This window comes from Chlamydotis macqueenii, chromosome 3, assembly GCF_036417535.1.
Source record: "Chlamydotis macqueenii isolate bChlMac1 chromosome 3, bChlMac1.mat, whole genome shotgun sequence".
NCBI lineage: Eukaryota > Metazoa > Chordata > Aves > Otidiformes > Otididae > Chlamydotis > Chlamydotis macqueenii.
Window position 1 is genome coordinate 45299404 of NC_141558.1, and position 26485 is coordinate 45325888.

At 34.2% G+C, this 26485-nt stretch overlaps 1 protein-coding gene across 2 annotated transcripts in view; it reads right to left on the bottom strand.

Annotated features, from left to right (window-relative positions):
• Positions 1–26485, bottom strand: part of ASCC3 (activating signal cointegrator 1 complex subunit 3) — a 276330-nt gene that overhangs the window by 45563 nt on the left and 204282 nt on the right. Inside the window, exons 26-35 of one of the 2 annotated variants that reach the window (XM_086743242.1) lie at positions 25564–25649; positions 23912–24078; positions 23636–23781; positions 23409–23529; positions 21290–21432; positions 11281–11418; positions 11059–11179; positions 7503–7635; positions 4762–4887; positions 3909–3946 (exon numbers count right to left, since the gene is read on the bottom strand). In XM_086743242.1, coding sequence (XP_086599368.1) covers positions 3937–3946; positions 4762–4887; positions 7503–7635; positions 11059–11179; positions 11281–11418; positions 21290–21432; positions 23409–23529; positions 23636–23781; positions 23912–24078; positions 25564–25649 — 1191 coding nt within the window. In that variant the 3' untranslated portion in view covers positions 3909–3936. Of the gene's footprint in view, positions 1–3908; positions 3947–4761; positions 4888–7502; positions 7636–11058; positions 11180–11280; positions 11419–21289; positions 21433–23408; positions 23530–23635; positions 23782–23911; positions 24079–25563; positions 25650–26485 lie in introns of those variants that run through there. The other variant, XM_086743241.1, reaches the window with a different exon arrangement.

Sequence of the window (26485 nt, forward strand, 5' to 3'; positions counted from 1 at the left end):
TTTAACAAAAGCAAAAAAGAATCCAGTTTCTCTGACATCAGTGAGGTATTCGCCTCCATATCAGTCCTTCCAATTAAAATATTTACAAGAAAATTCACCTTCTAAGATGCATTCATAAGATGAGAAATCGGAGGTAATAGGCACATGTAAATTTGCTTACATACTGATTGGGCATTTATTTTTCCTATGATATATTCCAATAGATAATTTGTACAGGTAAATCATATTTAAGAGTAGGAATACAACTATGTGAATTTGCTTTCTGAATGGGGAGATGTGGGATCTTCAGCTTTGCATTCCCACCTGAGACTGCTGCAGACTGGGGAACAGGAGGTGACTCAAATACTCAGCAGCCTGAGGCTTCTCAGCTTGAGAGAACTGGAAAAACTTTGTTTGTGTGAATAGTTTGGTAAAAGCATACCATGAACTATATTCCTGTACTTTTTACATCACTGTGACCTTAATAATTTAAAAGAAGAAGCTCTTGTTATGAAGTCCATAATAATGCCTATAGCTGTTATTTATGAAGTATATTTACATGCACACAGATCTAAACGTGACTGTAAAACAAAGAATCCACCTTGAAAAATACCTGCTTACCAATTCAAAACATGGATATTGGTAATTACTGCAACGTAATATACCTGCACTTTCTTAGCTTCTGATCTTTGTAGCTACTGCTAAACTTTTCTATTTTATCTCTTAATGTTAGTTAATTTAATTTTCTTCAGTAATCCCCTCTTCTGATATAATTCCAAATCAGCCCTAAAATTCTGAATAACTGTGATTTTGTCACTGAAATACATATTATTCTATCCTAACTGGCTGATATTAGTTGTCACCTCATTACTAGAACTGACTAGAAACTATATTAATATGATATTATTATATTATTATATATTTTTATACTATCAAACATAATAATAATTTTTATTCAGATGTTTTATTCACATGTTATTAGACATGCTCAGCTAATCATATGGAGAAAAGGAAATTTAAAGTAAAATATAATTATTTGATGATAAGAGCATCTGAGATAATTTAATTATAATTTATGCTATATTATTCTTTCACTCCAGAAAACTTCATAAGACTGATACAAAGTGAAAAAAAAATCCTCTCAGAATGAATTAATAAAACAATTTTTTCAGGTCTTCACAAGGAATTTACACTGAAAACTGCTTTTATAGGTGTGTATGTATGCACACATTCTCATATATATTTATAAATACATAAAGAATTATGCACATTTTAAACAGTGATCTGATGTGTTCTCTCAGAATATCTAAAAATTAACTTTCCAAATGAAAACTGATTCTGCTTAACTTTACATATGTTGTAAATTTCTATTTATCTTTTACCGTATCTGGAAAATATCATAACCTGATTTAAGGAAAATGTTTCTCATAGCCATTTCTCTTTTGTAGAAAGTTGCAGATTATAATCTTTAATAAGGGTAAAAGAATTAAATAGTCAAGGAACTTCAGCCAAGGAAAGGACATAGACAAGCTTCTCAAAATAGCCCCTTTCAAAGAACAAGGCACTTCACTGATCTGTCTTGCATGATCTTGACTAAGTGAAGAACGAGAGTTGTATGTGGAGAGGAGAACACGTTGTAGTACTTGACTGAAGTAGCACAGAAACTTTGACTTAACGTGCAAATTCAAAACCCTCTACATTTAGGAATAATTGCCTTGGAGGAGGGAAAGAACAGGGAAAAAAATCCTGGATATTGAGACTGATAGGCTTTGATAAACAGTTTTATTTGGATCATCCCTCTTCTTTGCACATCATCTCTTCAACAACGTGCACGACTAGTCAGTGTGCCTCTGAACAAAACTAGCACTCAGCTACTCCACTCCCCCAAATCAACAGCTCAATCACTCCTCATAACTAGACAGTTAAAATCCATTTCACAGATTTCAAGATGCAGTGGTTCGTCAAACAAGACAATTAAAAATGAAAAGAAGTATTTTAACATGCAAAGATTTTCAGCAATACCATTAAAAAAGCCATTATCACAAGTCTAACAAATTATCTCGTGTGTCAGAAAAACTTTTGCTAATGACTGCATGCTTAGGAGAAACCTGCATGCTTGGAGAAAAAGGATACTTTCATTTCTACCTGACACCAAAGGTAGATTAACATTACTTAAATAGTACAAACTGTAGGCATTTTACGATACTGAACTGGAATAGAATGATCCTAGATTTGTTTATGCAGCTTTAATATACAAGTAACTAAAACTGACAATAAATGAGAATATAAATCTTCTGCATATTATCTAAGCCCATTATTTTTGGGATTTACAGCATCACATACAATGACTTTTATGCTAATGAATCACAAGGCAATTTACCAATCATGCATATGGGAATTACTTATTCACCACTAAGGTACAATCACCTGCTGGCTGGAAAACAGTTCTTGTTTCACAGAGGAGAGAAAGTCAACAAAATTGATTTGGGGCAGGGCATGATAAAGAGAACACTGTATTAAACAACAATGAGTAGGTATTGTGTAACTAGCCAAATGAAAATTCAGCCATTGTGTTCCTACTCTTGTGGAAAAAAAAAAAAAACAACAACAAAACAAACCAGAAAACCATAAACCTTTGGACTGTTAAGGGCCACAAGTATCTGGTAATATCAGTCATTTCATACGCTCATCATATGCACAGTAAAATCCTGCACTACATTCCAATTTATTCACAGTTATCTCAGCTATCACTGACTTTCCTTTAATGTATCTCATTCAAACACTGACCATGCTAGAACTGCTTGGCTTGTAGGAGGTCTTAAAATATGACAGATAGTAGGTCCAGGAATTCTACTAACTGGCTAGTTTAGTAACTTTGGATGAAACTTAACAGAATTTATTATTATGTCACGGAATGGAAATGCATCCACTGCATTTGCACTTGGTATCTAGAAGTGACCTCTTTGACAGAGGCAATAATGTCCTCCATTTTTCTCCTCGCATGACTGAGTACAGAAGGAATGCTGAGTACCTCTGCGTGGATGAAACGGGGCGTAAAGCAGCACAACTTGTGAACTGTTCCAACCTGCATGCGTGGTGTTCCAATGAAAGACTCCAATCTCATTAGAAACTTCAATATGCATTCCTGTCCTGCCACTACGGACATGACTAGTCAAGATCCATTCATCTTGTTTCTCACTACAAAGGCTCTGCATCTCACTATGAAATACAGTGGGTTTTTTTTTTTCCTTCATTTTTTCCCTAACTTTCTTCCCACAATCCTCTCAGGATAGCAGGGCTTTCACTTGAAAGTTGGTATTGTGATAACTTCAGATTTAGCTTTCCATGACACTGCACATTAAAGAAACTGCTGAGAAAAAAGGACCATCAGTAAACACATCAACCTCATACTCCAGTGGGAACCTTCTTTTATACTGGGAAGAGCTTGCCTATTAAATCAAATGACTACACTTCTATATTCTACACTTACATTTGGGTTATATGTTGTGTCTTAAAAATCTACATACCACAGATACCACATGATCAAAGCTTGCCAAAGGCAAATCAACAAAATCACTTCAACACAGTAGTTCAAGAGCAAGACATTTAAAAACAACAATACTTATCCTTTACACTAAAAAAGAATAGTGTCTGTAGTAGCATAGTTTTTAACATGACCTGTAGTACAGATCATCTGTAAATTCTGAAGTCATACAACTAAACACAGCTTTACCCACATCTAGCCTAGACAAAACCAGAATTCAGCTGTTTGTCACTCTCAGAGGAGAAATACCTTCCACATAAATGCATTCATTTTGTTAGTTATGAAGTGAGAGAACTGAATATGTTTTCTTTAGTTCACGGGTTTAACACTCTGCATTTTTTATTTCTCAAGATTAGATGGAAATCCTATTTTGTGGGAGATTCTCAGCATAGGACTATATGCAGAATTCAAAACTAATGAAGGCTAAAAAAGAATTAAAAGAAATTATTTTACCACCTGCAGGCTCCTACCAGCGGTTGCCCATGAAGAACCCAGCGGAAAATTCAGCCAAATGTTATGGACATCAACTTGGTCTCAGAAATACAACACTCTGGAGTACATCAAGAAATATTTAATGCTATAAATGCCTAATTCTTTATTTGCCACATTATTTCAGTGGAAGAATGATCACATGATAGGTAACATACCATTTACCCAAAAAAATGTTGTGGCAAAGGCAAGCTACATTGCTGGAACAGCTCAGAATGATCTGCATACCAGCTGGAGCTAGGCAGGATGATAACAATCGTTGAAAATATTGCACACATGGTTTCACCAGGATACCCTAATGAAAGTAAACTTTATCACGGAGAAACAGCTGATAGCTATTCTCTCATTTATTACAAAAAAATCCAGGTCTTAATAGATTTTCTATAGAACACTGGGCAGAACATACAAATGTGGTAGCTCAGAAAAAAGTAACACATTATAAATACAATACCTAAAGGAATGTGATAATCTGGAGTTTTATTTTAGGGGTGTCGATGTAGCCCTCTCAATAAGGCTATTTTATAGTTGTTACTAAATTGTAAAGTTATCTGCCAAGAAATGCATTTATATTTAAAGAAAAAAATATTTAAAAAATGTGGACACAAGTTTTACTGCATGTGTGGGCCAGTAACCTTGCTACATGGGAGACTGCTAATTATTCTAGGCTCCAACAGGAGTGGGATCACCTTTGGATCAACTCTGCCCTCAAGTTACTTTTAGATTAAATTGCACTTGTATTTTATACTCACGTTGGGTTCATTATAAGTCGACGGAAGAAATAAGTCCAGGTGATATAATCCATCGCATCCTGTTTGGAAGTAATAGTTCCAGCAGCAATTTCAGCATTCAGGTGGTCAGCCAGCACTTCTAACAAGCTGAAGAACAGAAAACAAGATGACTTAGCTGGCTTTACAATCACAAAGACAGGTAATATATTTTGTAGAGTTGTGCATTAAAGGGTTTATTACTTTTAATCTGAAAAATATTTTATATTTATCTTCCGGTAAAAGAGAAGAGGGGAAGAAGGGGGAATGTAATTGCAAGGTCAGTCATCTTCTTTACATGACAGTGGAATGAAGCTCAAATTATTTTTTGATTGAACCAAGAACTCACAAGTTTAAGTCATTCATGGAATGTATTCAGATGGAGCTACTCAGTGGTAACTTCTGAATACTGTGTGTTGACCATATGATCACACTGATTTGATCCAACAGAGAATCATATGGAAAGACAAACAGGAAATGAAACGGTGGCAATAGCTTAGCTAATACTTGACAAATACTTCAGGGCTATTTAAATTACATCAAAACTGCTTCCTCCAGATTTTGCCTCATCTTCATCCAGTGTAAAAGAAAAAAAAAAAAAAGGCAGCTACTTTTACTCAGAAAGATCTGAACTCAGAAAGACAGAAGAACAGAAGCAGTTTAAAAGGACTCCTACAAAGTAAATACCATTTAGTGTCACTAAATGGAAGACCTCCATTAGGGTATCTAATGAGATCATGCCTGGCTAGAGTTGAATCACGAGATGGCCAATATCCTTGAGGATCAGCCCAATTTTTTATTTATTATAATCCTTTTCCTCTTCCTACTGTTCTTTCCCTATTGCTAAAAGTAAAGAATAATTTGGAATGAGTAGCTGTTTTACTGCTCTATACCACTGATAGCATGCTTCAAAGGCAAGAACTGTAGGTGTTCCACTTAGACTGTCCAGCAGAAACTGGACAGATGATTCAACACCTATTCCGAAATAGAGAGTGCTTTCTCTTTTACTTCTAATGTGCGACATTTCAGGCCCATGATCAGTGAGAGCACAAGTCCTGTCATACGAGTTGTGTACTCATGTCTTACCACTAAAACATAGACAATGGCTTTTAGAAAAAAAAAACAACACTTTAATTAAAAGATATAGAATTTAATTTTACAAATTGGAGACACTATACAAAGCTGATAAATATGCTCTTTAGTAGGACAGGGAAAGCATTCTAAAACTCACTAAAAACCCTTCAAAAAAGCCCCAAACAGTTTCTCTTTGAAGCTATGAAGCCTCTTACTTGAAATACTTGATCATAAAAGAGACCAAGACAACTCTAAGTTAATTGAATCACAGACTACATAGAACTTAATGAGATCGCTATTAGTATGTGAATCTTAATCTGAAAATTTATCAAATATTCTTTTGTTTATTGTAGAAGATGGAACATATCAAACTACAAAGTAAATATATACACACAAAATCAACTCCTAGAAACACAGAATATTAATAGTATTCCAAACAGGAACAAGGTGTGATTACTACCATTATATTGAAGATATGATTTCTTTACTTAGAAATACCACTTACCAATGAATTGAGAGATTTCCTAGTTTATGCTAGTGCCATACAGTCTGGATATATCATCATCATTTTAATCACACTGCTCTTTTGACTTATTAGCTATAATTTTGAAGAACTTCAACTCCTAGCCTTTTGTGCTAAGTGAAATTTATATGTTAAAAAAAGTGTGGTTTCCAATGGAAATAAGTGCATGTCTCCACATTACTTGTTTGCAAAAATTATATTTCTGTGCACCACAGAAATTAACCTACAAATACACCAGCCCATTTCAAGTGCATGTCACAGGTGGATAGCGCTCTAAAGCTCCTACAAATTTCCCGACCAGATCGAAGTTCCATTATTGCTTATACTGGGGGATGAAGTTTCCTTAGGAGAACAATACTGTGAATTCTTTGTCACTGAGAAAAGCTTTCAGTAATCCTCATGCTTTATTAGATGTCTGAGAACTCCTCAATGAAACATGCATCTAGAGGAGACTGATGTATCTAGTTCTGCTTCTCGCTGAAAAACTAAGTATACTACAAATATCAAAACCAAGGCACAGGTTATACTATGCTGGACAGCAAACTTTGTATCAACTAAGTTCAGAGGGCCTACAAAAAAGTGGTGTTTCTGACAGAAATATTGCAATTTTGAAGTGAAAGATGTGTTCAAAGTTTATTAGTAGTAATTTACACCATGTAGATTTATTTTTGAACTTGTGAGATTTTGAAGAACGCGATATCTATAATGGAACAAGTATTCTAGGTAATAAGTAATAGAAATGGACCTATTTTTTTCCTATTAAGAATTTGTGACAGAGTTTTAGAGAAGGTTCTGAGGATCATGTATAGTTATCCTGCACACTGGGCTTGAAGAACAGTTTGTGCTTTCATTCAAATGTCTGAGACAACACTCAGAAGCAGAGAAGCATTTGTAGTATTACCTGGGAATGGACTAAAGAGCTCAACAGTGTGTCAAAACTCACGGAAGAAAGGGTTTTTCTGCCTAAAGATGGATAATATTTTTTTCAACACTGTTTTGTTCTAGGACCCTAATATTTAGGAGATATTTGTCAAAGGAATTTTCTTTCACTTTTCTCTATCCCTCGGTACTCCCTCACTTGTGGTACTGTTTATAATTTGGTCAGCTTTTCCGATTGCTTTATCTTTACCTGGATTCCACTGGGAAAGGTTCATAAAGGAATTTTTTGTAGAAGTCTTTCTTAATATCATGAACTAGAATTACAGCTTTTCCTTGGTCATCAAACTGTGGTCTGCCAGCACGCCCCATCATCTGAAGTACATCTGCCAAAGAAACAATAATGTTTTAAAAAAATGTATTTATCTGAATGTAAAAATAAATGTATTTATGTCTGTATAATTTGCAATACAGGATTTCTGGATTTCTTTGGCCTTGTACACCCCATTGATTTTGACACATCTAAATATTTTTTCCATTTCAGATAAATTTACAATGAAGTTCTTTCTGGCAGATACTATCTTCCTGCATACTTGAAGACCACCCACTGCAATAGAATCCAAGCTTACATGTAAGATAAATTTCCTCTACTCTCCTTCCATTCCATATCCACCCCTCATTTGACCATATGCAATTAAAGATGATGAGTAAGAGAACTCATGAAGCCTACAATGGCAACGCTCTATTATTTCCCAATTTTCAAGTATTCGACTTCACAATAATAAAAGTTCCTTGTATAAACTTTTCTCCTATATATGATTTCCTGGGTTTTAAATATTTTAGAAGAAAAAATGTAAATGCAAATTCTAATTACTGGCAACTTTGACCTTTACCACTCAAACATCAGAATAAGTTACATTAGTTATTAGCACTGGAGTAGCGATGGTTTTGTATCATATGTTGTCCCTTTATCAGATCATGATCTACAAATTTAAATGCAGGTACAGTTAAAGTTTACTACTCTGCCTGCTACTATGCTCAACTCGTTACCCAGCCACCAAAATAAGTATGCTTATCATCTATTTGTTTGTGTCTTCTCATAATCTGAGAGGTGCATCTGCACAGACTATTTTGTGTCTTGCTCAACAGAGTTCCAACTCCTTTTTGGTGCCTCCAACAGCTATTTAACTCTGCAGAAACAATGGAAAGCAGTTCCTAAGTAAGTTTTACATCTTTTTAAAAAAACTTTTTATATTTTGAGTATTCTCTATGAACTTTATCATACCTGCATAACATTTGGCTTGCAGTACCTGGCATTTTGAAAAGCAATTTCTTTGGCTGCAGAATCAGTAAGATTTTGGCCCAGTGGTCAAAAGTTGGGGAAGGAAAAGCCATAGGGTGTAGAATGGGATACAGCAATGGACAATGATAGGAGAAATAGCTCAACGACAATAAACAGTTTTTAGTAACACATTTTCACCCACATGCTATATAGACAGCAGTGTTTTTTATCAGTTTATTCCTTTTGTTAATTTAGGAGTGACATGAAAATGCAAAATGAAACTAGTTTGAAAATTATGTTTCTGAATATGTATGTGCACAGGAGGGTGACGAAACAACTTATTGCTACTCCAACGTGGTGAATTAAATTGTGCATAATACCATATAGGAAATGGATTTACCAAAAAGCGTCAGGAAATTATTTTTGCCAATATCCACTACATAATTATTCAAACCCAATATTTTCTTTACTGACTATATGTTGCTTGGCTGCTTCTAATCACTGGACTAAACTCCTGAAATGTTAAATATGATCCAACTGGCTGACTAAGTGTCTGGTAACTGAGAAAAAGCCCTCCCCAAAACCTCCAACTTCACTCAAAGAAGCATTTTTACTTAGTTTCAAATTGCTGAACACTCCAGAATGATTCATTCTGCCCTCAGCTGCTTCCTTGGAGCCAAATGCATCCCTGATACAGAAAAGTAACTTCAGTAGGGAGAAACCAAGTTATATCATGATGGAACAGTGAAGGCATAACTTAAGGGCAGCATTAAAGACAGCATTGTGAAATTTTGGAAGTATTTCAGAAAGAAACTCATTACATCTTCATTTTATTGCTGCTGCAAAACTGTACTACCTATCCACAGAACTTCCAGATGCATAAATACTCTCTAGAAAGTTAAAAATAAAAATGCTCTAAGCAAACCACACCACATGTTTCTTCATAAAGTAAGGAATCTGTGCTTTCTGTTGCAGCGCAGACAACAAAAATCTAAATGCTTCAAACATAGATGGTGGTATTCCATCCACTCCCATCTCCCTGCAAAGTCTTATTGAAAATTCAAGAATTGAACAATCCTCAATATCCAAGTTACGTGAATTAAAAAAGGCAATAAACAGTGAAAGTATAAGCATTCCCTAAAGCCTTTGTGAGTACTTGTACAAAAGACTTCTAAAACAGCAGAAGTAGTCTTCAATGCTTATCGAGTTTTTAAATTTCTTTTGAATATACTATTTTCTGTATTCCTTCTCTCTGACAGTCCCACAGATTCAACATAAAATTTAAAACTTCCTTTGATTTCTTTCCTCATCACTTTTTGCCATTCAGTAATAAAGTCAGTTGTCGCTATTCTTCCAGTCGGGACGAGCGAGATACTTCTCTGCCGAGACTGACTGCGCTACGTTTACATCAGCCGAACTCTGTCACAAAATGCAAGCGTGCATGGCTAAGCTCCCAGGTCATATCAGAATCTTTGAACAAGAGAGTTGGTCTGGAAATTGATCCCAAGTTTCCTGCAGAGGACTAACCACTAAATTAAACTGTATGATGGGTTACTTGGAGAAGTAACCCCTGTAGTATTTTCAGTTTGAGCCTTTTTTCATTAGTAAGCTTCTCTTGCTGAAAAAATAGTGCATGGTTAAAAAGATGCAAGCTTTCTATTTACATTACAAGCAACATTTAGACTGTCCTTAGGTGTACATAACTCTGGCATAGTATAGGATCATTTAATAATAAACTTTCTCCTGCAAAAAGAGAAAGAGAAAACAGAACAGGAAACCTGGAATAAATTTAGCTTGTTCTCATTCTTCAAGCTTAGTACCATCCAGACAAATATTCTCCCTGTCTGAACTCTGAAAGAAGTTCTTCCATGGTTCACTTTCTATACCTTGTTGAAAGCACTACAGAACAGTTTATGAAAAGTGGAGCCAGAAAGCAATAAAAGTCTGTATCAAACCAGAAATTCAAATATTTAATTTAGCTGCTTATTTCTGAAGTATCACTTACTTGAGATATCACTTACATCACTGAAGATACTAGACTAGTTAAGGTTTTTTGTTTACTGTCAAGTAACTACGTATAAATTTTATGTTCACATACATGTGTAATTCAACTGTTGCATTTTAAACCGTGGTGAAGTTTACTGTTATAAATCTGTTTCTATTTAAAAAAGGTTTCAAAAATGAAAAAAAAGATTTGATGCATGAAAGCTTCCTTTATACAATTAATTAGGTAGGCAAATATGACTTTATATTGTACCTTTAATTGTTTAATGTCCATTTTGGATGATACATATTAAAGGAATCTAGCATAATAAAAGATTTGCAAAATAGAAACATTTTCATTATTACAGAAAATCTTAAGAGTACTCTTACAACTCACATTAAACAAAGAAACCCTTTCCTCAGCACTCCTAGTGTCTGCTCAAATTAGGTATTTTCAGCGATCAGTTACTAAATAATTCAGACCATTTGCATATGCTTAAAATACATTTCACAATATGGGCATTTCCATAATTTATGTGAGTACCTGTAATGGGATAATCCACGTAACGCCTTGTTTTTCCATCATAGTATTCTGTTCCTTTAACAATTACTAAATGAGCTGGAAAATTTACACCCCAAGCTAATGTGCTTGTAGCAATAAGAACCTAAAACAGAAAGAAAGATTAATGAGGTATATGTAACAAAAAGCCAACTTTTAAGATTCCATGTAAAACTAATTACAGCAGGATACAAAGAACAAATGTACCTGGATTTTGCAGTTCACAAACAATTCTTCCACAGTTTTCCTGTCTCTTTCATGCAGACCTGCATGGTGCATGCCTATTCCAAAAGCAAGTGTCAGCTTCAGATTTGAATCTCTAACTGTCACTATAATGTCATTCATCTGTAACAGAAAGAACAGTTGCATGTTTTAAAACAAATTTCTCAGAAATTTTAAACTTTTAGGGTTGTTATCTTTTTATAGCACAGATAATTTGCTCAACGCTGTTTATACAAACAGGAAAATACAGTCCAGTCTCTGAACAGTCTGGTTTTAGTCTAAAAAAAAAAAAAAAATCAGTCCAACTCTAAATTAATGATGGAGGGGGAACACAAAATGCACATGACTCTACTGACATACTAAGTAGTGCAGATAAGGAAATGAAAATTCTGAAAATATCTTGACAGGTCTGGCAAATGCTGTGTATTCTGCTCTGTGTTTGTTTAATGCAATGCCTAGTATCAAAGGGGTCAGAACTGGTATAAAAACATAGCAAATCCCTGCAACCAGTAACATAAGAGTCAAGAAAAACAAATTTGGCTTTCCCTAATGTCTATGAAAAGAAAGATACAGTTCTTCAGTTTCATAATTCTGCAATTATTATTTATCAAAAAAGTTTCCTATTCATATGCTGAAACGCAACTTAATTTGATTTTTTTTTTGAGTGTGAGTTTGCAGTTTATAGACTCAAACTCTGCAGGGAAACCCAACATACAATAACAATCTTCACTGAAATCTTTTAGAAGTCCAGACAAAAAGCTAATTTATATTACTATTACTATTTTTTTTTCAAATCTCATGTCAATGGCTACTTGGAATCATTTTAAGTACCACCATTTTAACTATACTTCTTGCCTATGTTTTCAAGTAATAAATTCCCTAATAAGCTTATTTATTTCTGTAGATGACCTCTGTGAAAAGCCCATCACTAATAAAGAAGACGAGTTTTATAACTTCTGTCGTGTTTAGTGATTTTACCCCTCAATATTAATTCTATTGTTTTATTTCTATGGCGGTTTATTATTTTATGTGATTTTAATATAATTATAGCCAGGAACTTTCAAATCTCATCTCTTATTAGTGGTTTCCTGGTGCCACCAGCAGTGGCATGACGATATTGCATACTTATGGGCAGCATAATTCATGGTTAACCTAGGAGGTATAGCCAAGGTTAGAGAAAAAATAGTAGTGCAGAACAAATTACTCAAGGTAACTGAAGAATTTGGACCAAGTATTCAGTCTCATCTTGGACTGAGCATCTCAGAGTACTGAGATATGATACCAACACGATTGCAGTGTTATCTTCATTTCCACTTAGGACTCTGAGGTGTTACACTTCCGATGTTCAGAACTGTAAACCTTCTCTAAATGTTTCCTGGGTTTTATAATTCTCAGACCTTAATGTTAATAAAATTACTCACATATCTAAACCCAAGTAACACATGTCACTACTATTATAAAAAAAAAAAATCCTTAAAAAGTACAAAAAAGCCAGAGAATATAATAGTCCATAATCAGGATTAAAAAAAAACCCAAGTAAACAATATAGATTTTGTAAATCAATCAATTTTGTCAGGTAGAGCAAATTACAAAGCATTTTAAAAAGTCTGTTTGTTGAAGTAATATTGACTAACAGAACCAGAACTGATGAAAGTAACAGAGAATCCAATTAAAAAAAAAAATTGTTCGAGTTTTGGCTTGGTCCAATCAATTTGACCTGTCAATGGAAGCTCCTAAACTTTATTTTCCCTCACAATGCAGTTGTTTGGATGTTCCTGAGAGTTTCCTGTATTTTAAGACACACAAGCTTTGTTGTATAAACTGAGCTGGCATGTATAAAAGAAAAGGATGCTTACGGAAGAAAAGACCAAAAGGGACTATAAAACACTGAAAGGAAAGGAAGCAGAATAAAAATCACAAAGAACTGAGAAGTAAAGAGGGGATAAGTCTATTTAGGAAAGGGAAACAAGAAGAGAGGTAGATAAGTAGAAGAAAGTAAAGAACTGAATGAAAGGAGGATATGTTAAAGGATAAAGTTTATCTATCTAGATACAATCAGCAAACCTTTGATTTCTCTGGTCACCATGTAGACATGTGACTGCAGTGCAGACAACATGAAATATGACTCATCTTAAAGATTTTTTCTTCTAAGACAAAAAAATAGCTCAATAAAATGAGAACCTTTATACCATTTTCTCAACAATTATGGCCATCAACATACATTACTAAATATATTTTTGAACCTATTAATGCTTTTTGTGCTACAGATTTATTAAGTGGTACTAGCACTGCACAGGCTTCTTATGCTTAGATAGACACTTTGAGAAATAATAGTTATATATATATATACACATTTGACAGGGAATTAAGATGAAAAAGTAGAAAATGGCACCAGTAAATACCATAAAAATAATAATAAAAAAAATAATGCATTTACATTTTACCCTATTTCTGCATTCAACAATTGACAAAAGATATTATATTGCTGAATTATTTTTTCTCTTCCCCACCAAGAATCATCATCTTATGATAGCTATATCTTTAACGTAAGGGAACAAGCCAGTTCTAATGACATTTATTTCATTATTCACATGAGCAGAATTTGGTATTGGGAAAATAATGAAACTAAACTCTCTTTTCCTCTAGAAGAGTACAGAGACCAAATTGGTTGATTTGGATTAGTCTATAGCGATTAGACTGCTCCTTCAGCACACGCAGTTTTACAGTGTTAGTTATTTTCCGTACAGAACCTGAGCTAAACCTTTTTGCTGTATAGTCACCAACACAGAACATCCTAAATTCACACTGCTGGGAATTTATTCAAAGATGTTCTTCTTGCTTTTACAATCAGTGGTGGTTATTTTTTTTCTCCCTTGGACTTGTATTACAGCGGTGGCCTGTGGTGCTGTTAGTCATACCTGCAAAGCAGTGTAATTTACCACAGGAAAACTAAAGAACCCTTAGCAGGAGAGCTGGCACATGTACTACTATCCTGTCATTTTAGCAGCAGGGAATGCTAGTCGTTTTTAGCTGACCCCTTACTTTCACATAAATCAATGTAATAAACACAACTATTTTACCCATAGGCACAATCCAAGGCTTAAAATTCTCATGACAATTTATTTAAAAATATAACTCTCTTATGTCAGTGTAGTGTCAGAATATTATCCCTTTCTATTAAGAAATAATGGCACAATTAATAGGTTCATTAACCAGAAACAGACACAGCATTGTGACTATAAAACAAATCTAATGTTTCTGCATTGTTATAACTTCATTATTATTTATCTTTCTGAAAACAACTGTAATGCTAACTCATAAATGGGTGAAGAAAATATATCTCAAGAACAAAAAAAGTATATTAAAAATAATATAAGGAAATACAAATGGTACTGACATAACAAAACCCTGTACAACATCGATGCAGGGAACTTAATGCAAGGAGGGATCTTTCCCCGGACTCCAAGACGGGCAGGATCGGGCCCATGCAGAAAAGGTTCTGCTATCCTTCACAGATTTTCTGATGAACAAACAAAAATACCTCCTGTGCTTTCCTCACATTAGGTTGATTAGGAATCCACTTTTTAATAAAAAAAACCCTTTGAAAACCAACTTGGGACTCTAGTAGTATTGCAAAATATTTATTATAAAAAATAAAGTTTATTTCTACCTTTTACACTCTAAACTCTGAATAAGCTAGATTTTTCTTAAACTAGTAAGTAGTCATTTTCTTTGTTCCTGCACATATGTAAACTGTTGAACCATTTACTTTAAGCTAATAGAACTTTTTTATATTTTAAATTTATTATACTTAAAAAGCTTTTGTAGAAAGATAGGATTCCATTTAAGTAGATACATTACCCTGTGCCTGAAATACATTCCAGTCAGAGTATAATTCAGCAAGTTGATGACAATGCTGGCTCCAAAAGAAAGGAGGAGACCAGATTGGACAAGAATGAGCTAACAGATTGTGCAGCCCAATTCTGTCCCTTTGAGTGTGATATATTGTTTCAAGATGCTAAAAACCCATACTTTCTCAAAGCATATCTGTTGTGCTGGTTTTCCCATTTTCACAGAATCCTCATTATTAGTAGTCTGTACTCTTTTCAAAGCACGTCAGACTCAGACCATATGCCACTGAATAATGCTTATCAATTGTCTAAAATGCCCAATAGAAGAAAGATGTGCCAAACAAAAGAATCGTGAAAGTTATGAAGTCTTTTACAAAAATAATTACATATTTCACATCTGCTACAGACGTTAAGTGAAATAAAAACATCTCCTTGTTATAACTAAATGTTAATTTTTTATGACACACTTTTGTGTCGTAAAAACAAAATATTGTAGAAGGAAGTCAAACTTCTATAATGAGCAAAACACTTAGAAATCATTCTTGGGTACCCCCGTGATCTTTAAAGATAGGAGAAAAGTCATCTTATAAAATAAGTTTTGATGAAGAGTTGACATCCTCATACTCCAGAACTCTCCCATACATACAAGATGCCTAAAACACCTCAAAGAAAATTATTCAAGAAAGATTTTAAAATATAGTTTAAACAATTGAGATATACTATTAAAACATATACATTTAATGCTAAAAATCTAATCTGAAAGACAGCAATATACCTATTAATGACACAGATCAGATTCCTCTATTCCAGTTATACAGCACAGCATTACCTCAGAACAATAACATGGAGATAATAGGTTCTTTGATTTAAAGGTTAGAGAAGGAAAAGTAATCTTTTGTCTTTCCAAAAATTCTTGGGATGGGTTTTTTTTTGTTTGCTTTCTTTTTTTTAGCAATGCAAAACAGAAGTATATGGTAAAATTTAATTCACTTTCATGCATATGTCTACGCATGTTTCCCCATAGTATACGAACACATATACAAATCTATAATTAGCTCACACATGTTTATAGACTCACGTCTCTAAAATCATAAAATCAGTATGGGCCTGATTCATTCTTTTGGAGTCCATGAATGCCCTTCATTCAAGTGCCCTAGAACTCAGTGGAAGCTGGCTACTGCCTGCTATGGATCCTATTGAATATTACAGTAGGTATGTTTGTGCTAGAGGATTTTAGTTATTTCTAGAGGTTTCATAAAGAACAGTCTTAACAAGATGCAGATGGTAAAACGATGTATAAAGCAGAATACAAAAATCATTGTGGTTAACGTTAAAACTGTGTATATGGGTACATTTTTTTCCCAGTCCTTGCACTGTAAATATGAATTTAAAAAAATCAAAGTATCTGGCCAGGGAATAAATTTCTTTTAAAAAAAACCAAAAATAAGAAAACATCCTGCTTGTTTGCTGGTGAGAACTGCATTCTAACTTCAAACAATAAACAATAAATACTACTTTGTACTTTTGTTTTAGGTTGAAAACAAAAAGTAGTAAAACCAGAAAAAATAAACTGAAAACTTGATTCTAATAACTTATGTTATAAAAAGATTGCAACATCTGCTGCCACCACACATGTAGATGCAATTTCTGAAAGAGAAAGACTTGTTCCTCTTTAGTCCGTTCCTAATGTAGAATAGTGTAACTGATCTTGCCCAAGCTTACCACCACAAACTGGTGACATTGTCTGTTTCCAAATGGATTATCTGAGCTGTTGTCCCTTTTAACAAGGTAAGTAATGGGTCACAAAAGCTTCAATCTGACAGTCCTGGCTGACAGCTCCAAATTAGAATTTTAGCTAGAAAGTTTGTATTTAAAAATAATCTCAAGATTATACAAAAAAGCAGGGTAAGCATAAGGTCATCAATGAACAACAAAAAGAAATAAAAAATTACTCAATTTACAGGGGCAGTCTTCTCTTTGAGATGCACTGCCTATTCACATTTCTGTCATGATGCACCTGTGCCTTGTAAGTATAACCAGGACAATCTTTACAGAATGATGTCTACTGAAGAGTCCTTGCAACTACCGCAAATGGCATGGAAGGCAGCTTCAGCTGCTTCTTCACTCTTTGCTGAAAAATAAACTTTGTGTTGGGACTGCAAATCCTAAGGTGGACAGAGAGCTCATTTTGGAACGTGTATGGACAACGCACCTTACAGAAAAAGAGAAAATCCCACCTCTAAGGCTCTAAAATAGGTAACCATTCTTTCCTCTCCAAGAGACTGCCCACTCACACTCTACTTTGGGCAAACGTTGACAGTCCTGCTTTAAATCCTGAAGAACTTCTGCAGGAGCAATTGGCAAAAGTAGGGATGAGCTTTGAAGTATCAGCTACAAATTTCAGTAAGTAGGATACTTCAACATCATTGGAGGCTTCCTTGCTCAGACTAAACTAGACATGAGGTATTTGAGTAGACATTTGTTCATAAAACATAGCCTGAAACTTAATTGGATAGAATCTATTACACAGATCTAACTATTGTGGTGCAACAACAGGTCCAGTAAAACTAGAAAACTTATCAGTACAAGAAACAGCAATTTTCGTCAAGTATAGTCCAGTCTTATGAAGACTGACTGCTGTCTCAACTTTCCAAATACCTTTCAACTTTCTGAATACTGTAGGAAAATGGGTATGAGCAGGAAACCGTACATCAGATACGAAATTCAAGGAAAGCATCCAGGAAGAATAATCTCCAAAACTGAATGGAGCTGCCCGTAATATATATTTTCAGTAGACGGATGTAGAAAAAAAAATCCCATCTTGACTATAACTCAGTTGTACCTGTTAGACTACTGACTCCTTTGAGGGAAAGAACATCTTGTATGATTCCTCCATGATCCAGGTATGCTGTTGTCTGCTTGGGGGGCAACAGTTGACGGGTTGTTTCTATATGTAACTTACACACACAAATACGTATTCCAGAAGCTTCATACAAGTTCATGTCCGTTAAAATACAACTGATTGAAATATTGTCTGAATTTGATACTTGGAGCTGAGTGGCAGAGATGGGGGTGGATTTGCCTGTTATTTGAGAGTACTGGTGCCGAGTAGTCTTCTGGAGTTTTGTGAACAGAACCCTTCACATGCTGCAAGTGAGAGCCTGGTTTGGCACTACCACTACAGGGAGAATCTCTACAGAGAAGTTGGAGGAAGCTAAGATGATGGCATAACTGATAAATAGGGAACAAAGATCCAGTACTGGTCAGTCTCTCCAACTCTAATCCCTCCCCTGCAAGGCCTGAATCTCTCTGTTACTGTCACAGAAAAGCTGTCATGTGGGGTAACAGAGAAAAATAATTTCAATGGCTGTAAGAATCTGTGTCTACCTCAATATCAGTCTTCCAGATGTTATTATGGATGGCATTGTTTACAGCATTTTAAGAGCCTTATGAAGTCTACCCACTAGGAAGCTAACATAAACATAGACTAACATTTGGCCATCATGTAGCAAAACCAATTACACCATTAAACAAAACTAACCAATGAATTCTCAAAACAATCTTATGTCAGACAAAATTAATGTCATACAAATAAGGCTGAATGAAGAAAAATGCCAAGGCCTATTGTAAAGCTTGTAAACTTTGTATATACCCATTTAACAAAAATCTCTTATATCAACATACTTCACAATTAACAATTACAAATACTCTGAAAATAAAGTAATTTGTCTGTAAGTTCCCCTAAAGGAAGACTGGTTGGCAAAAAAACAAATGTGAGAAACTGACAGGCAACACAAAATGTTATTTAAAGGCAACAACAATTTATTTCTTCTAACTGGTCCATTTTTATCCCCCATGGAATTGAGAAACACTTGAACTACTTGAGCAACTATTTAAGACAGGGAATACCTACTATAAAGTAGGCAATACCTACAATAAAGTAAGTATTCACTAGTTCTCCATTTAAAACTTAAAAATGCTATAGCAATATGGAGAGCATTTTGTCTATTTCACCTAGTCCAAGCTTGACTTTAATATAACTTGATATCAGAATTTTTAGATTAAAAAAGTTATTACAGATAAAGAACGAAGCAGTACATACTCCGTGTACGTAGCACTACTATAGTTTTGTCCTTTGCTTCAATGCCAAATGAAACTTAGGCTAATCATGCTCATTTAAACACAAAACTACACACTGGTCCCATAATTACCTAAAGAAACATCCACTTGAAATTGTGGGTACTTCAAACACAACTGTGTTCTGCATAATAGTGGTAAGATATGGGCTTAATCTTCAGTCTTTTATATTTACGTAATCAGAACTGAATAACTTGGTAGGTATTTTATGCTCCAAACATTCAGCTTATTAATTCAAATACAAATTATATGCAAACGTTATTAAACTAATAAATGCAAAGTCTGCTTGTCCTTGTTGGCTCCTCTTTGAAAACCTTCAGAGGTATATTCTGAAACATATGAAATTCAAAGACTCCTAATAGAAAACCCTTTTCCAGCAACTGAAGAAGCTTCACTTACAGTTCTTTTCAGGATAGTGATGGATCACAGGACATGAGAAAGCTATTCATATTAATGCAAATCATTTAGGACAAGCTGCATGTTGCATATTCTAACTGTAGGTGAGATTACGACAGTAAACCAGCACAAGGTACTAGAGTACTCTACTATGCACGAATAATTTTGATATTTAATGTTTCTGTTATGTTCAAGAAAACATTAAATAGAAGTTATACAGTTAGAAAAGCAGCATCAAAATGAGATATGTTTTAGTACGAGTAGCTTATCAGCCAAGACATCAATTTTCTCTTTTAAAATCCATCCAAAAGAGGAATGATACAGATGTTATGCTTTATCTCAGGAAAATAACTTTTTTTTTTTTTTTTTGCAAAGACAAAGAAAAATAAGATCATCTCATCTAGAGACCTTTACTTCTTGGCATATAATTTGTGGTATACAATTGTATTCATACAACTGTTGATATGTAAAGATTCATACAATACTCAATTTGGACCTTGTATTTATGGGTCATGCATTTTGCTGTGTTTTGGCCCCATATTATCACAGAAATTCCTATTCAGAAGTTCTGCAACCATTAGAGAAAGTTAACTTCCAAAATCTAGGAAATCTGAATATCAACCAAAAAAATTGTTTTGAAGCAATGATGTACTGTAATCAAGACCATTAGTTCAGAAGGAAATAAATAATTCTGTATTCAGAGCAGGTGCAGAACTGAGTGCAATAAATAAAATCTAGTATACATTTTGGAGAATGCAGATAAATCAGAATATTGAATGGTTCTTTACTATTTGACCATCACTCATGTTTTGCAAAAGAGTGAAAGGATTTTTTTGAACCAGTACTAGAAAATGTAATTAAGGATTATATTGCTTGAAGAACCAAAAAATTAAACCTTTACTCCATCATTGCTTACCATCCGAGTATTTGACTTCGTAATCTTTATGTCCTTATAATAAAGGCATTGGCAGAAGCTATCTTATTTTTTAAATAATATTCATTCATTTCATTGATATGCAAGACTGAACCATTCCTAAACTGTTGGTTCTGCAGTATATCTATCTGTCTATGTATGCATGAGTATAGATGATAGACATGTGTATACGTATGTACATATATACACACAGATATATATGCATACACATAACCCTCTGCCCACAGAGTTATCTTATGAGAAGGATGGCTTTGCTCCCTAAAACACTGAAAGAGATTTGGTTTAAATTCCAGCTCAATGTCTATGTCACACATTTCCAGCTGTAAATTTTGTAGAACACTAGTCCACTTTCTTCTATTTCTTGTCTTATCTTTGTATCAAAGACTTGTATCACGCAATATATGTTGCCTGGGACAACGGAACTGGCATTAATAATAGATATGCAGGAAAAACAAAGATAAAAGAGTTTGCATTCTAAAGTTCACATCTTGCGAAGATGCTTACATAGTCTCAATGCTGACACTAGTTTTAATACATATTGAAATATAGCATATGCATAGCTGTTTCAAGGTCCACCCCCAAATGAGTCTTTTGTTTTAGATGTACTTTCTTTTCAAACAAACATCAATAAAACAGAAGCAAAGCACAAGTAACGCACAAGGCAAAATCACTCTACCTCTCTTTCGTCCATCTTCAACCATTGTTTGGGATCATCCTCAGTGGCTAGGAAAGCTATCAGATCTAAGGCAGTAAGCCTCGTCTGACGTCTGGATGACACAAAAATAAGAACAGGCTTGGCTGGAGAATGACTCCGAATTGCTGTTGAAGAAAACATAACTTGAGAATTAGGTCCTGCAATGACAAAAATTAGAGTTTCTCTTTGCAATACCTAGATAGCTGATATACATCTCTGCAGAAGATATACAGGTCTCTATTCTGACAGATACAACTGAGGTGAGCGTACATAATTTCTGAATCAAAGATCATATAACTATGCTTAGCTGAGTCTGAGTTAATTTGCCCTGCTACTTCAGTGATCACTGTAAACTAAAGATTTAAGAGAAGCAGTTAGGAAAAAAAACCGCACCAAACCACCACAAAACCTGGACAAGCTTTCTAGACTTCAAAGCTTGTAAATGTCTCTGTCTCAGCCTAGTAACTCTGTTACCTTTTTTTCTGGGAATGTTGTCTCAGGCTAAGTGCCATCAAGGTCCAAAACTTGCTTTCTGCCTGACCCAGAGCTCAGACTGCATAAACTCATGTCTGTCTGCAAAGGCTCACCTCAATCTATCAAAACTAGAAAAGGTAAAAAATGTAGAAAGTGACTTTTCAATGGCTGCTGAGAAAGGTGGACATTGTGGTACAAAATAACTTAGTTGTTTACTAATTAGTCTCATATATTTAAACTTATTATATTTCAGGACTTTTTAAAAGAGCATTTTCTTGCTCAGCCCATGTTTGAAAAGTTTCAGGTTGCAGCAAAATTTTTATGGTCTCAGGAATAAGTATTGCCATGGAAATGCTAAAATAACCTTGAGTGTATCACATCAAACAAGTTGGGGAAAAAGCCCTCAATAAATCATATGTCTACAGATTTTCTAACATCAACAAGCACTAGAAGTATAAACAGGTGTACACAGAATTTCAAATAGTCTCTCTACATCTCTTATAAATCCATTTGTGTGTTTTCTCATGTAATTCTCATTCTCGCAGTTACATTTATGTATTGTTAATTTCTGAAAACTATTTCATACTATCCACCATCACATATTGTTCCTCAGTTCATGAATACTACCCGGCATGCGCTCCTGCACATACACACACTACACAGTTGTGAAATTGTTGAAGTAGGATAATTCATGTGTATTTATACCTTACAACTATATATGCCAATATATCTATATATTTTAAAAGCCCAGCATCTAATGGATTTTTGTTGCTTGAGGAACAGGTGTGGCAGAACAGCCCAAGACAGATTTATTGTTCATTAGTGTTTTTGTACAATGCTCTTGTGGAGGTGTAAATAATCTGAGCTGTCAAGACTGGTCTCTAGTCCACAATCAATACTTTGCTTCTGTCATAAGGCTAATTAAAGCAGCTAAAAAGTCACCTCGCAAATGTCACCTCACAATCAACAGCAGTTCACATTACAAAATTTATTTCAGATGTTATTTTTAATTGATATAATAAATATTCCTTATGTAACCAAAACAAAACATGTTCAAATAAAATACGAGAGTTTTTCTTAAATCTACCCTGCTTGCCAGCTTTGTTAGGATAAAAAATTGAAAACAGAAGCATATTTGGATGCACTACAAATTTTGTATTTTATGGTTATTGCTTTGAAACTAGAATTATAGGAGGTTAGCCTGACTTGCAACTTCTGTTCACAATTTTTTTAATGCTTACATACAGTGGTCCATATGAAAATACCTCAGCAGATTCATAATATGCATGTTTTTATTACTTTCTAAATTTCAAATATTTTTCACAAATGTTACTTTATGGTGTCAAACACTAAGAGAAAACACATTTTATTTCCTCTTCATTAGCACTGATTTTATTCTTCTCTCCTAAATACATTACATTCCTGTTATATGCTGCATTTGCAGCACACTTTATGTTTCAGAAAAATAGCTTTGGGCCATTAGCAGAGCAGATTCCCCCTACACATGCCAAGAGTACATACAGCAACACATGTTGTAAATGTGCTGCAAATGAACTGTGTAAAGTGCTCAAAGTATTTTTTTTTCTTTTATAGAAAGAACGAAAAGGTCTAGGGGCTTGTCACTTACCCTGAAATGCAGGTTTGTTCATGCTAGCCATGCGAGGACAGTAATGCTGTCCAGGGAAGCCCTGAATGTGCACCTCCAAAGGAACTGGGCGTACTGATGGTCGGAAGTTGAACAGACCCATCTACAAGAAAACATTTTTCAAGTTTAACCTTGAATTATCTTAAAAATGGATATTTTGTTTTTCTGCACCACAAATATATATCCATCTTCTGAAACATTTTTCATACCTGATTAATATTTAGCCAGTCAGCCAGATCTCTGGCATTTGCTAAAGCAGTGGATAAACCAACTACTCTTACAGGCTTCTCTGTGTGAGATGAGATGAAGTTTGTTCGAGACACAATGACTTCCAGTACTGGGCCTCTCTCATCCCCTAGTAAAGTCCATTGAAAAAACAGTGAAAAAGAAAGGGTTGAGATGTCAAGAAGTATATTCACATCCTAAGTACCAGAACACTTCAAATTTAGCAACAATTCTGATTAAAAACAACAAAACATGCTCACCTAGCAGATGGATCTCATCTATGATAAGAATGGAAACTTTCTGAACATAGCTTCTGTTCTGCCAGCTTCTGCTGACACCATCCCACTTCTCTGGGGTAGTAACAATCAGGTCAGCTTGGGCAATAGCTCTCATATCAGGAGTCACATCTCCTGTCAACTCTACAACCCTGTAATCAAGAAAGACGGTGTCTTGGCTTCACAAAGCTTTAGAACATCTTAATGTTCAAATATTAACTCCTAAACATGAACTCTAAAAAGAGAGAAGAAACAAAATTAAACAAAGTAATTTTGTTTCTTAACAAATACTTCTAAGAGGATTTTGAAAATTGTAAATTAACCTGTCTCTTTGTTTTCCTAGCACATACCATACCATATAAATTCCAAATACCATTCCTTAGCACAAACCACATAAAGAGGGTGAATAAGAGACCCAAACCATCTATGGTTATTTTTTCAAAATGAAGAAAGTATGAGAATATTATTATGATGTAATGTGAATCATAACATCCTGTCATAGCCAGGATGAAAGCTTTCTTGAATGCTACCAAGTTGCTGCCTGCTGTTCTGTACAGATCTCTGCTTTGAATAATGAGGCTAGACTGTAGTGTATCTGCATTTGTTGGTGAAGTTCCATAAAGGCTGGAGCAGAAATTATCCTGAGGTCATTTTTTGGGAACATTAACAGAGATTTTCCAATTGTTTGCCTTATCCTTTCAAGTCCTACAACAGCATTTGACATGATCCATCATTTTACACTGAATATAGTGGATTTTTGACATTTCTACGACACATTCTACATCCAATTGAGTAATAAAGAGTCTTCAAAGTAATGTTCAAAATTTCAGTCACAAGTAATGGAGTAAATTTTAAAAAGAAAGTATTACCAGAAAATATTTTTAAATCATGATGCAAATAATTTATCCTCACAGGCCATTAAAATAGAAAAAAATTACCAATTCGAAAGTCACTGCTATGATAATAGCAGGAATCTCACTGGTAATTTCACGTATAGAGGGTAGCACCTCTTTCTATTGAAACTTGTGGTGTGCTTTGAGCTTTAACTTACAAATAAAGCCATATATAGGAAAGAAAAAGGCCTTAAATAATGCATCCTATGGATATAATTTTTAACTCAAGAAACTATAATTTGGAAAGCATCAACATGATTGATACACCTTACATGTCATAAAGTAAAGGCTGAACTCCAACATCTGAGAAGATCAGCAAGAAATTAATGCTACCAAAGAATAAAATTATATGTAATATACATATGAAGGACAATATATGAATACTAGTATACAGTTCATGTAACTCCTATGAGTTTCTTATAGCTGAGGTTTCTAAAGAAAGCTTTTTTTGGATTGCAATTTCAATTCCCAAGGACACTGCAGAGAGAAATCTGAGCTTCATATTCAAGTAATCAGAATGAAAATAGCTGCGTATAAAAGTCTATCCCTTTTTTAGTTTTGATTTTGCTATCACTACAATGACTATTGATAGCATTTTTTATTTTTTAAGTACTAGAAATTTAAAGGATAGCATACAATCAAAATCTATTTTGAAATACTCAAAAATATTCTGTAGATTTTATTCATACTTGATGGGCTGTTCTTTTGCTTCTCATTTCTCTGATTAGGTAAGGAGAAACATACTTTTTACCAAGTTTTTCTTCAATCCTAACTTTCCAGTCCTCAATTCTTTCCCGAACGAGTGCTTTTAAGGGCGCAATATACACTGCCTGCAAAAGAAAAATCACAAAATCAGAGGTCAAACAAGTAACCTTTATTAAAGTGTACCTACAAGGAAAAAAAATATTTAATACTGGTGAGATTTGAACATACTCATTATCTTAAAAATGATTAAGGCCTGAGTTCCTTAAATGACCTACAACAGGACTGTATTTAAAACAGACTTAACACTCGTAAACAACTTCCTTGTTTCCTGAGCTATTAACAAGAAAATATACTAAGAAAGAATAATTTCTTGAAATGGAAGCATTCATCATACCATTTAATATCAAAACCCACTTATATAAAGAATGCCATTTTTTTTGGCCAGGACTATAAAATCTGCAAGCTAACATTCCAGAACAGAAATAATCAGAATTTCCAGCAAGTAATATTTTACCTAATATTTCTAGTTATGTCATTAAATTATTAAAACATTACCAATTAAATTAAAAAGCTGATTATTTTAAGCAAAATGTCACAATATTTTCCTCAAAGAAGCCTGCTGTGCAGGGGGGAATACTCTCAGATGTAGAAACAATATTTATTTACAGATTTATGGTTAAATATTCTGAAGCTTTTGAACAAGAAGAAACTGCTACATGAAGAATTCACATAAATTCTTTAAAATGTACAGCCAGGTTTTCAGCTTTATTAAAATCTGAAAGATATATTCCTTTGAGAATTGGCTATTTTGTAAGTCTAACAGATAAGCTGAAAACGTATGAGTGTCTTGTTTACCTCACTTGGACTAACAAATTACATGAAGATATTGAAATTTCAAAGATGAGTAAGGGATTTATGTACATGATTTCTGTTAATTTCAAAGGTTATTATTTGGTTAAAT